General features: G+C 37.1%; 1 protein-coding gene across 3 annotated transcripts in view; it reads left to right on the forward strand.

Moving 5' to 3' along the window:
- Nucleotides 1-13,292, forward strand: part of LOC107094590 (VPS10 domain-containing receptor SorCS2-like) — a 49,496-nt gene that overhangs the window by 33,795 nt on the left and 2,409 nt on the right. The window contains exons 12-18 of one of the 3 annotated variants that reach the window (XM_015390300.1): nucleotides 2,000-2,133; nucleotides 5,748-5,871; nucleotides 6,205-6,317; nucleotides 7,653-7,775; nucleotides 7,894-7,993; nucleotides 8,390-8,492; nucleotides 12,216-12,409. In XM_015390300.1, the coding sequence (XP_015245786.1) occupies nucleotides 2,000-2,133; nucleotides 5,748-5,871; nucleotides 6,205-6,317; nucleotides 7,653-7,775; nucleotides 7,894-7,993; nucleotides 8,390-8,492; nucleotides 12,216-12,409 (891 nt within the window). Of the gene's footprint in view, nucleotides 1-1,999; nucleotides 2,134-5,747; nucleotides 5,872-6,204; nucleotides 6,318-7,652; nucleotides 7,776-7,893; nucleotides 7,994-8,389; nucleotides 8,493-12,215; nucleotides 12,514-13,292 lie in introns of all 3 variants that reach the window. The other 2 variants (XM_015390301.1, XM_015390302.1) reach the window with 2 other exon arrangements.

Consider the following 13,292-nt stretch of genomic DNA (forward strand, 5'->3'; position numbering starts at 1 on the left):
AGTTGCCGCCATGTGATTGGCTGCTTAGAAATTAAGTGTTAACGAGCAGTTGGACAGGTGTACCTAATAAAGTGGCCGGTGAGTGTATATGCAAAGAGGACCTCTTAAATTTCAAAGCAGAGAGGCAAGGATTCCACTCTCTTCAATCACAGCAGAAAAAAAAAAAAAAACACAGAGAGAAGAAAGCACACCCACATTTAAACAACCCAGCTTTCTGAATTATCAGCCTGTAAGGGGTGGAAACTTTAACATTTACATTTTCTGTTTGTGAAGAAGTGAACTAAATTATACCTCTAGAGGAAAAACAATAAATAACACACATTTACAATTAACTTAAACAAATTGAAGTTAAACAATACTCCAAGTCCAGACAAAACTCAAAACATCTCCGCTCCTTCTGAGTTAGTATGGATTTCCCTTATGAGGCTGATTGGAAACACCAGGTCCTTGTTAGCACTGCTCATGGGTGCGCTTCCATGGCAACACGTGACCAGGTAACCTCAAAGAAAAACAGAGTACTGAGAACCAAACAAAAATATACAAGTTACATCAATAAAGACAAAAACTTAAACCTTCCCCCAATAACAATTTTTTTTTCTGAAAGACATGAAATGCCTGCTTACAACACCAATTAGTGAGGGGGGTAAATCCCTCACACCATCGATCTTGTTTATTTGACTGGAGTAAATAGTTGAATACTTTTTTCCCCTACTACAAGGACACGGTTCCACTGCTACATAGTCTAGTTCAGGAATAATTGAAAATGGGCCTGATTTTTACAGACAAATCTGTTTCTATATTAATGAAAGTAAGGTTATAAATCTCTTGAATGGCAGAAAGGTGTACCTATTAATGCGCACCATGCTTTGATTTACTAAATACACTTAATTTGAACCCTTACAGCTGTGTCTTTTTCTCAGGAATGACAATTTACTATTTTTATGACATCCTTTTTTGCTTTTTTTCAATCTAAATGAAAGTTATTCTTATATGTTTTGGTGGCACTAAACTTAACCCTTACCTGCCAACCAGGAATTGACAAAAAACAAAAACCATAACTGTTCAAGAACAATTAGATGCTGCTCTTGAATGGTTAGCAGTATATGCATTTTGGTGACAAAGAAAGCAAATAATAGACTGTTGCCAAATCAGAAAGATTAGTGCAACTTTTCAGCAACATCATTACTGCAAAGAAACAGAAGGTGAATTATAATAGAAATTTGAGGAAGGAAATTCTGGTAAGAAGACCAGGAAGTGGTCAGGCAATCACAGTGGATGCTAAGAAGGTGCTCCAATACTGGACTAACCAGCAATGAGAAGGGAAGTTAAATCATTTTACAGATTGTGGTAATTTCTTTAAATCAAACTTATGTAAAAAGTGAAATAAAACCCATTCTGTGTTTGATATTTCCTGCAATTATACCTCATAACATTGTCCTCTAATGCAGCCGTAGTGATTATTGCCATATTGTCTGTGAAAATTAATAATACGGTCATTAGTAGCACAGCTAAAGCTGATGGGAAAGGCTGCGCGGTTTCAACTAGAATTAAAAGAGTTGTTTACCAGACAATCAGATCTCCTCTAAGCTTTTTTTATTCTTATTAAGGAGCAAAACCTTAGGCATGATTATGGAAGTGACCCAATTTGTTAATTGATGTGTAAAGGGGGCAGAGGATACTGTGTCAGTCTTGCTGAATGTGTCTTTTTTTTTTTTTTTTACATTTAAGTAAATAACTGGTCGTGACAGGAAGGGCAAGGATAACATACAGAGAGAGGTTTATGGAAGTGACCCAATTTGTTAATTGATGTGTAAAGGGGGCAGAGGAAACTGTGTCAGTCTTGCTGAATGTGTCTTTTTTGTTTTTTTTTACATTTAAGTAAATAACTGGTCGTGACAGGAAGGGCAAGGATAACATACAGAGAGAGGTTTTGGGGTGAAGCAAAGTAAAATAAACATGTGGTCATATAAGAATAATAGTCAATCCTTATCCTGTACAGAGCCTCTGCAGGAAGTTCACCTGGAAGCTGTCCCCATTGCCAGGAGAAACAATGAGGTCAACCTGACAGCCATAGTTCTTCCCACCAACGCCAACCTGACTGTCTTTTACTGGTGGCTTGGAGACAACTTGAAGGTAACGTCTAATATCTTCTGCTGGTATTACATAATATAAAACCTAAAATACAATAAAAAAAGTTTATATTCTTGTTATATACAGTATAGACAGTAGCAGCCATTCAAAATGGCTCTTCCCAGTCAAACGGCAGCCGAATGGCAGCCCACTTTCCTCCCACTGAAATCCTCTCCAACTTCCAGCCGCTGGAGGGACCACCTCCAACCTTTCACTGAATTACCAAGTTTGACCAGGAGATGATGCTTCTCTTTAGATCTTAATGTCTACAAATCATGACAGAAAGAATATTTTGGTACAAAGATTGATGTTTAAAAAGGAAATGTAGGGAACCAGCCAAGGTCCAATTCAAAATTTTGTAGGAAAGAAAATTAGAGATAATAAAAACAACATTCACTCACTCAGAAAACTTTTTTTCGCAATAGTATTTTAATTAATATTAAAATTGAAATGTTGTCTGTTAGGTTCAAAAATGTAGGTTCGTAAAAGAAGAACTGAGTCCACACAGGAAAGAGATTCAAACAGCTCCTGCAGGAGTGGAAAGAGCCCAACCCAACTTTTAAGTCTTTCTCCCGACCCCCCTCCTGCAGTCGTCTTTTATTAGCAGATCATAACACATGGGGTGGGTTACAAAACAGAGTGTTCTTCTGACAATGCAACTGATCAGGTCATAGGACAAAATGCTCCTCTGATTGAATCACAGAACAGAGTGGTCTTCTGAGAACTGTGATTAGCCGTGAACAAACATTAGCAATTTTCCACCACCATTGCATGACAGTTTGCAGTAAACGGAGTGAAGCATCTCATTTCTCCAATAGTTCATATGTACAAACATTAACTTTATAATCATCATTGAATAAACCTAACATTGTCCTCCGATATCTATAACAAAATGGTCTTTAACAAAAAAAAAAAATCCTACCCATTTTTCGCATTAACTCGCAGTATAATCGCCAATTTCCTTGTATGTGATCTGGATCAGTTTGATATATAGGCAGAAAAATGAGCCATCAGAAAATGTATTTGAATTGTTCAGACTGAATCTTTATTGATTTCATTCAATGTATTAGTTTGAAAATGAATCTAATTTCATTGACAAATAGTTTATTTGCTTTGAAAATTGATTTGGTTGAATTAAAAACTTTATTTGTTTCTTTTAACTTTCTGTTATATGATTCAATTTCCGTTTCTTTGTGTCAGACTACCGGGTCCTTAAGCCACAGAATAATAAAACCCATAATTACAGATTGACATTTCAAATCGCTAAGTTGGCAACAGTGTTTCATATGTGCTTCTGTTGGATTTGTAAAAAGAAGTGCTGACATTTATGGAGAGCCAATAGTGATAGAATAAAAAATGTAAACAGAAATATATTAATGCCCAATAAATAAGTAAACAATATACTTAAATGTAGCTATTAAAAATTAGGATTTTTTTCTTAAAATATCACATGCATTTACCATTTTGTAAAATGTATTTGATCTTCCCATTTTATTTCTCTATTTATTTCCAACATATTTATTCAGTAGATTTCTAAACATATTAAACCAGTTATTAATTTAGTGATTTATTAGATTTTATTTTTAATTTGGTTAGTTGTAATCCTCTAGACACTTTTCTATATATGTTGGTTTGATTATCTTATTGTAAACAATTTCTTTGCCCATAAATAGAAATAATCTTACCTTGAAAAAATGTTTCCACGGTAATGAAAATGGTTTTGAATATTTTTCCTAGTATTGCATCAAGTTTAAAAATGTTAGTACCGTAAAAAACTGTACCACAGAATGATCATAATCTGTCTTGATGCTCTGATTTAATGCTGTCCTTGCCTGATCTGTTAGTTCACATTTTCACCATCTTCGAGTTTTACAGATGTGTCAAAGACTTTATGTTTTCAGCTGAAAAGTAATAAAATGCTGAGTATCTTTGTTTTATAAGCGAAGCCTGCTGTTCTGTCAGATGAGCATACCCAGTCAGATCTGCATACCCATAGTCAATACCCATTTATCCCTTAAGTTTATCTTTATCAGTCAGATGTGCTACTTGGTCTTCACAAAGTTGTCCTCTCTCTAATGTTGTCTAACAACTGGATTCAAGCTGAGTTTAAACAACACTTTAAACATCCTGACTTCTAAAGCAACTGTTTCTACTGGATATTATTTGGTTACATCAGTGTACAGGGGACAAAACACTGATGTGTACCAAACTTTTCAGATTTTATTAACGGTGTCATTATTTGGAGCTGGTCCTTAAGGTCTCTGAATAGGGTGTGTAACATTGGTTGGACTCAAAAATGGCATATTTGCTGTTCTATGAGCCCTAATGCAGCCTGGTTAAAAGCCCTAGATTGAACGACAGATTTTCTTCCTTTTATGGTATGCTCATTAATATTTAGATGAGCTATGCGCTGATTGGTTGGTTTACAACGAGCGAAGCTGCTGAGCAAAGACGCATCATAACAACAAGCACTTACTCATGAAACATCAAATTGTTGATATGGTAGGGTGACCAGATGTCCTCTTTTCATACCTAAAAAAAAAATGTCTGGGGGTAATTTCAAAATAGTCCGGCATTTTGGTCGACAGCAGCGGACTCTGGAGCAGAGTTCCTGGAGCTGCCCACCTGCCTCCGACGAAGATTTTGAAAAGGACGGAGCGACCGAACCGGTAGCTGCTGCCCCGTGCTTCCAACCGCCTGCCTTCAGGCGGGGGGAAGCATGGGGCAGCGTCTACCGTCACCGGTTCGGGTTCGGTCACTCTGTCCCTGGCCGCCGGGGTTCCCAGACCAGCCCCGGAGCTCCCCCCCAAAAAAAGCGTCCTCCTTTACAGAAATCCAAAACTGGTCACCACAGATATGCTAGCATTACTATCAACAGCTTAGCAACTGAGTCATACTTCGACTTTTCCAGCTCGTTTCAGTAAAAGAAGTTTAGCAAATCCTACTTTGAACTGTCCAAGATTTTGAAAACTGTCTCCGGTAAAATGCTTACAGCAACTGAACAGCTGAGCATCAAACTTTGCAGGGATGTTCTGATAGACAAAAATAATCCATGCCTATTGAGTCTTCAGATCCTTTCTCTGGAACGCTGCATTTATGATAGTGAACCAGTGGGCTGGTCTGTATGTCACTTTCGGGGTGTGACAAAAGTACAGGCCAGAACCAAATAAGACAACAACCCCAAATTGACATCAATTCAGTGCTTCGTTTGCATTTGCCCGTTTTATCAATGGGGTTTGAACTTCTCTGTACGTCCATTTCACCCACTGAACTATTGTTATTCTCTATGACAATGGAAACTCGGTTTTGCATTCTATGACCCCTTTAAGAATTCTAGAAAACATGCAATGAACCTTCTGCTTCACAGTTAGGCATTACTTTTTTAATACAGGGTTGTCTGCAAAATGGATTAAATTCTTGAAGCAGCAGCTTGATGTTAATAAAGCATTGTAATATAATAAAGTATGTTTTATATACACAATAAATGTATATTTTTATGTATAATAATTTGATTATAAGAGATTTAACAGTTAAACGTGTTATCAGTTCTAGCTGTGTTGGTCTATGCTGGTGTTGTTTTTCCCTGTCACCCATCAGACTCTCATTCTCTTCTCCAGCCTAAACTGACTCTGGAGAACAGCCTTTTGACCCGTTTCCCAGAGAGCGGAGAATTTTCTGTCACCGTCCAAGCTTCCAATGGCCGTTCCATGGTGCAAGATACAAAGATTGTCAGAGTCTACGGTAAGGCTATCAGAACTTAAGGCTGAAAGCGGCATCATTGTAACAACGCTTGCTTAAAGTAGCAGCCATTCAAAATGGCCCTTCCCAGTCAAACACCAGCCAAATGGTAGCCCATTTCCCTAAAGTTTTCTGTACCAACAGCCCAGAAAAGACTAACTGCCTCATATGTTTCCTCTAAGACGATTAGCAGCAATACACATGTCCGTTCAGAGAGAGCGGTGTGTTCCCATAGCTTTGATTTTCTATAATTAACTATACTAAGGTTAAACTGGACTTCTCTGATCATCTGGGTTTTGGGTTCTAACTCCGATTACAATTGACTTTTACCTCTAGATAACTTTCAAGTCATCCCCCTGAGCTTCAGCAAGAACCTGGACCGTTTTAACCCGAACATCCCAGAATGGAGGGAAGACATCGGCAAAGTGGTCACCAAGCTTCTCTCTAAGGTAGGTCTTTGAAGATTAATTAGATTTACTCCAGGGTTTATTCAAAACATTTGAAATTTTGGATTCTAATATGTGAAGAAAATCTCCTGCTCACTTCTCAAAAATTAAAAGGATAAACCAAAATGTTTCTCATTATTTCACAAAGAGATTAGTTCTGAGACCCTCTTGGAATAACCTGTTAAATCTTCACCATCAACTACCATAGCTCCCCTCAATCAGCTGTGTCTGCTTCCTTCTCCTTGAACCCCAGCCGACCTCGGCAGATGGCCGCTTACACTGAGCCTCGTTCTGCTGTGGGTTTCTTCCTGTTAAAAGGGAGTTTTTCGTCTCCACTGTCGCTACAAGCATGCTTAGTGTGAGGGATTGCGTTGGAGTTAATGAGTCGATGCAATCAACTGGCTTTTCTTGAATCAATTTGACTCTATGATCTGGTTGAACTGTAAAGTGCCTTGAGATGACATGTGTTGTGAATTGACGCTATAGAAATAAACTGAATTGAACTGTTTGAGACTTTCATATTAACACCCTACTCCCTGAGTAGACATTGTAAGGTTGCCCTCTAAACTAAATGTTTGCCAACACTCTTAACATTTTTCCATCAGCAGGTCTATAAGTCATGATTCCAAAAACAAGTTAAAAACAAAACCACTGGACTTTTCGTTCAAGTTTGAAGATCTTTCACTTCCCATTTAGAAAACTTTCTAAATTTAAGATGTCTGGAGTAGTGTCGATTTCCAGGCTTTATAGAATATATAAGAATATAAGGCATGATGTGAGTTTTGTTTTATAGGTTTCATTTCAGATGGCATTAGTGCTGTTCTCAATGTGGAAAAAAAAATTAGCTGCTGAAAAAGATACAATAAATATTCTCAACATATTCTCATTATCAGTTCGTATGAAATCGTATGAAAAGTTATGCACAGTATTTCGTACGTTTTTGACGTTTTTCCTCGAAAAACCATATCAGTGCGCATGCACAGCCAGACAGACGAAAAAAGCAGATCGGCGGACGGACGTAAAACTGGGATGGAAAGTGCAATAATTACTTCATGATTCACTAGGTTGCTTGCTGTTTTGTATGTTAGGGTTAGGGTTAGGGTTAATTGTATGTTAAATTGTATGTTATTGAATGGTGCGTAAGATGCGCATGCGCACGGATATCTTGTCTCGAGGCAAGACGTAAAAATACAACGAAATATGACGAAAAAAACGTCAAAAACTTTTCGTACGATTTCATACGAACTGATAATGAGAATACACTGATATTCTTTGTAAAAATGGTGTTTATCACCAGCCATTCACAGTTCTACTTTAATTATAAGTGTATGTCCTCAGACCACAGGTGTACCTCAGGATGCCCTTGTTACTGTGGTGAACCCAGGCCTTCCAACTACTGCTGACCTATATGTCCTGCCACTGGACACCAAACAAGCCAAGGGCAGTGTGTTTGTTGATAAGGTAAACCCACACAAACCTACACAGCTACTATATGTCTATCCATTTTACCATCTTTTTGCCTAAATATATTGACACATCCAGTAAAAATTAAGCAATAAAAATGTGTTCATATTCGTAGCGTATTCCAGCTGTCATGCAAGCTTTCAACGACAAGAATATCAGCTTCATGGTCCGAGGAGGTCTGCGGGTGCTGGTGATGTTAGCCGACCCAAATGCAGGTAGACTTCAAAGTTATGACTGTTACAGTCTATTTAAAATTATCTTTTTTTATTTTATTGCAATTAATATTTTACTGACATATTTACATTAACAGCATGCTAATAATTATTTTTATTAAATAGGTCTAATTGCTAATGACTCAGTAGCCACAGCGACAGAGAATGGTGCGTTCATCCAACCCTTTCAAACACAGTTTAAACCCTTTCGCCTTTTCCTTTTGTTGTGTCCGACTGGATCTAAATATTCTCCAGTTTGAACGTGTTGTACCATCCTATTCTACACCTCTTCTCTGACACCAAATGCATATTTTCTAAGAAATTATTGGTTTTGCTCTGTTTCCCAACAAAAATATTTTTGTTCTTCTCTGATATCTGTGCCTTTTTGTTATCTCCCAGGCTACCATGGAGCAGCTGGAGGTCCAGGTGTTTGGGCACTAGCTGTGATATTCCTAATAAGCGTCATTGGCACTGGCTCATTTATTCTTTATAAGTTTAAAAGGTAAGCCTCATCCTCGCAAACAGTAATTTCTTGTTTGTCTGGATTCATAGATGTTACCCCACGTTAGTTATGTTATGTTAGTAGTTTTTTCTATAGAAATTCTTTACTCATTCTTGTGAATTTATTTTTAGTGAAGCATTATAATAATAATAGCTTTTATTTTTGAGTTAGTTTATATGTCTTCTAGTTTTTGTAAAAAAAAAAAAAACTAGGAGACATATTATGCTGGTGAATATTCTCATTCCTCCAGGTCATTGTCCTTCCAATAAAGTTAAAAAAGTAAAAAAACAAACCACTGGACTTTGTTTTCCAAGTCTGAAGACGTTTTGCTTCCCATCCAGGAAGGTTTCTCAACTCAAAATGTCTGGTTTTGCAGTTCCAAACTTTATAGAGTAGCCCAACAAAACCTTGTTATGGATTAGAAAACATGCAAACTGAACCATAAAAACGGTTCCACCCCTTAGTAGTGGAGTGTTGTTGATGTCTTTGTTAGCCTGCAATACCCAATACTGGCCTATTCCTCTGAAAAGGGAGTCGTTAGGGTCATTGTTGGCCTGGCTGACTAGATGTGATGTTTTGGTCGCCTGCATGGTAATGAGGATTGATATCATAGCAGTAAGGAATCAACTGTATCACTGTGTTGTAGGTTTTTAGGAGCTGAAAACTGGTGGACTCAGGTTTTAGTTTGTCTTTATCTTCTAACTTGGGGGAAAAAAAGTCTAGTGTTTTTTTTTTACTCTTAACTTTTTTGGTATAAATATATTACTTAGAATACAACTTACAAACCCTGCTGGAACATTCAACTCCAAGTTTATTGCTAAGCTTTTAAAACTATGTATTCTTGCTAAATAAATATAGCGCATCAAGGAATGAACTATAGTGGGTGAAGGATGTTTAATTCTTTATTTGTGAGCAACAGTTTTCAAAGTGATGCAAAAATGAGAAAATACCTTTAGTAATAACAGAATGTTTTCTGTTCAATTATAACAAAACTGTAGATAATAAACACATCATACAGAGAAAGACTTTACCTCAGGCCTGGACCACAGCTCAGTATTAGCCTCTTTGAGACTACAAACAAAGATCGTCCCCTAGCTCAACATGTCTCACCTACTTATTCTAGGGTTATGCCCTGTCAAGATATAGTCTGAATGCATTTAGCTTATCTATGTTAAAAACAAAAATACAAACTGAGCATCTGGCTCTATCTGGCTTTCCTCAAGTCTGAAGCTGCAGCTTCCTGCACACACACCCAAACGTCAAAGTTTCCAAATGATGTAATAACAGAAATTCACAGGTCATCCTACATGTAACATAAACACAGATGCTTCTCATGCTAAAGCAACATTTGGAGTGTCGTTCTTGCAAGTCGTCATATCAACACAGGATGTCAGTGTAAAGCCGGGTGCAGGATGTCACACATATACACACAATGAAGAGTAATTTCATAACCTGCATATTTTGTTCTCTCTCTTCACCTACATGCCTTTTAAGAGGGGGCTTTAAAGGTTCTATACAAGTTTTAATACAATTTTTGCACAAATGTTTTTTGTTTTGCAATAAATAATTAAATTCCACCCGACATGTTCAAGTTTGCCGGAATTGTGCAACAGCACAGAGCTGTTTTTATTCATACCCCCTATTGCCTAGTATCGGTGAAAACTAGAGACCCTCACCTTTCCAAGTGGTTTGAGGTCATTGTCGGATCATTTTCAGAGAAGCAATCTGCAGGCATGCTTAGTGTGTAAACTGTTCAGTCTGCTGAGAAGACAGATCACCTTACCCGCATCTGCAAGCGCCATTTCATCAATCTTGATGTTCTTATTTCTTCTCTCTCAAATATCACAAAAGAAGAAATGGCCAATAGCAGCTTTACTGTATAGGAAAATTGTTACACCAGAATCTTTAGAAAACAGCTTGCATTTTGATGATGAAGTGTTTTGCAAAATATATTTTTCAGAAAAACATTATGTAAAGCTCAAAATGTTAATTTTTTTTTAGTTTGCTGTTTTATCAACTGTTAATTAAGTACAATACTGCCAGAAGTTCCACTTAGAAAATATTCTTTAATGACTAAAACTGCAAAAAAAATTCCTCAGTTTCAACTTTATAACTTTGGAGCTACACTTGATTTAATCAGATATGTAATTTCAGATGGAAATTGCTCCTAAAACTCTTCGGGCTTAAGGGGTTAAAATAAATAAACTCCCAGTAATCCCCCTTTTGAGGTGGCGAAATGCCACTTGAGAGGTCTGAGCAGCCTTTTAATGCATAAATTTGCAGCAAATTCAAAAACTACAGCAAACTCAAAAACAAGACTAACACAAAACAATTTAAAACACATGAGAAGTGCTGCACTCACAAAATAGAGCAGCATAGTCAAAAATCTGCAAATACAAATCTGCTTCAAATACACAAATAACCTTAAAACACAGAACACGTAAACTAAAAAGCACACTATAAGCAGTAAAAGATGTTTTGCATTAGTCTCAGTTTTGTTGTTGCTAGTCTCACTTCTTGGTTTGCAGAACTTTTTGTATTTGCTGTGGACTTACACAATTAAAGTCCCCGTGCACCTCTAAAGTTCATTCCTTAGATATCTATGTATTTAGTAAGAATTTCAAAGTACATACCCATAATGAAATACAGGAGTTTCATGAACTCTAAATTAGATAGAAAACTATTATTCATCTTGAAAATGTATTTTTATACAACTGAAAATACTCAAAAAGCCCCTTTTATATGGTATTTTGACCACAGATTAACATAAAAAAATGCAGTTTAGGCCAGAGTTCCTTGAACTTTCCATTTTGCTGGTAGTGCATCATGGTCCAGAGTGAAGGACGGGGTTAGTCTTTTCAATGCACTTGCAGAGTATTATTCTGGAATCACAGGTGCCTGAGTCCCATGGTTAGAGGCAGTGTGGTTTGGACTCTTTGGCCATGGATTTAAACTCATTAAAATGTGGCTCCTGGTTTTGACTTCAACTGGATTCCCAAAGGTCCCATCTGGTGTTAGGGAACCAGAATGCTCCACTATTCTATGTGGTGCTACTTTAACAATTAGCAATTAAGACATTTGTATCCGACATCATTTAAAAAACAGCTCTTTGAGACTCTAGAGACTTTGGGAGGTACAGGATGTTTGATGCCCCATTTCCCGTAGGAAGGGATTTTCGAAGGTTTACACAAAAGTTAACAGTTAAACTTATACAGAATTTTTTTTAAATAAATTTGACTGGATGATCTCTTTGAATTGTAAAGTGCCTTGGGATGACTTGTGTTGTGAATTGGCACTATATAAATAAACTGAATTGAATTTATTCAAATCAAGGTCTTGGCATGACAAGTTCAACTCCAAGATTGTTTTTTAGAACAAAATGGGTAAAGCATGATGAAATGTTAAATAATGTCTTCATAGCTATGAAACCTTTTGTTTGCTCGATTCATTATTATTGCTAAAAAGTACTTCTTGAAAATCAAATCTGAAAAATGTTTAACGTTAAAAGATACTGTACCCCTCTTCCTTCTTTGCACAAAAAAAAGCAATATTTTGCATGAAACTTAGTCTGTGTTTTAGGAACTGCATGAAATTTTTTTTCACAAATGACACCAGTATCACAACCCTAAGTCCAAAACACAAATATCCACCAGAAAGTCACTTGAATTAAAACATGCCATGCAGTTCTACAGCCCCATCTCATGAAAAAAACAAATCCCACAGTCCTTGGCTTAGGACTGAGGATGCCTATCCTCCACTGTTTTTTAGGAAGCTTCCTGGAAACCGCAACATCTATGCCCAGATGCACAATGAGAAGGAACAGGAGATGACGAGCCCTGTCAACCACAGCGAGGACACCCAGCACATCATCCAAGGGGAGGAGTTTATCGATGACGACCTGGACTCCCAGACTCTAGGTAACGCTGGAGGTAGTCCTGCCTTCCGTTCTCTTATAAGGACTACCACTAACCACTGCTACTAAAACCCAAGCCACTAACTCCAGCAGCTCAAAAACACCAAGGTACTGAATAACTTCACCCTTTTGTTTATGATTACTGGTATTTCACAATGTTTTTTAAGGCACTTATAATCATCCCTGTTGTTCACGGTTGCACCTCAGCTAGTTAGCATGTCATAAGACAGATTGTTCATTGCAATGATTAACTTTTTTTTTATGTGTGGTTTTTAAAAGTTTTATTGTCACACTTTGATTTTCCATTCAACTTTTCATTGATCAAAGCACTTAGTGGAAAGTCAGCTTGATTTGCATGACTCAGGTGTGGTTTGCCTTCCTGGTGGTGGGTATCAGAATCTGTTTAAATGCTCAAAACATGAAATGAGACTTATTTGCAATCAAAAACCAAAAAAAGAAAAAGTGAAATTATATCATTTATTTTGACATACAATAAGTATTTGGAATGAAACATTCTATCAGACTGAGAATGTGTTATGTAAATGCCAGTCAGCATAGTCTGACATATACAGTAGCAGCCATTCAAATTGCCCCTTCTCAGTCATAAGCCAGCCGAATGGCAGCCCTCTTCCCTGCAGCTGCCAGCACAATCCCCTCCAACTTTCAGCCACTGGCCTTCTCCTGGGCGTGCATTTTTATTTACTCTGACTCCACCCTTTCACTGAATTAAAGGGTATGTAATTTAGATCTTAATGTCCACAAATAATGTAAGAAAAAATATTTTAGTACAAAGACTGATGTTTAAAAAGGAATTGTTGGGGACCAGTCAAGGGCCCATCAAGGAAAGTTTGAATGGCTGCTACTATATATATATATATATATATATA

The sequence above is a fragment of the Cyprinodon variegatus genome, unplaced genomic scaffold, assembly GCF_000732505.1.
Source record: "Cyprinodon variegatus isolate N-32 unplaced genomic scaffold, C_variegatus-1.0 Scaffold492, whole genome shotgun sequence".
Classification (NCBI taxonomy): Eukaryota; Metazoa; Chordata; class Actinopteri; order Cyprinodontiformes; family Cyprinodontidae; genus Cyprinodon; species Cyprinodon variegatus.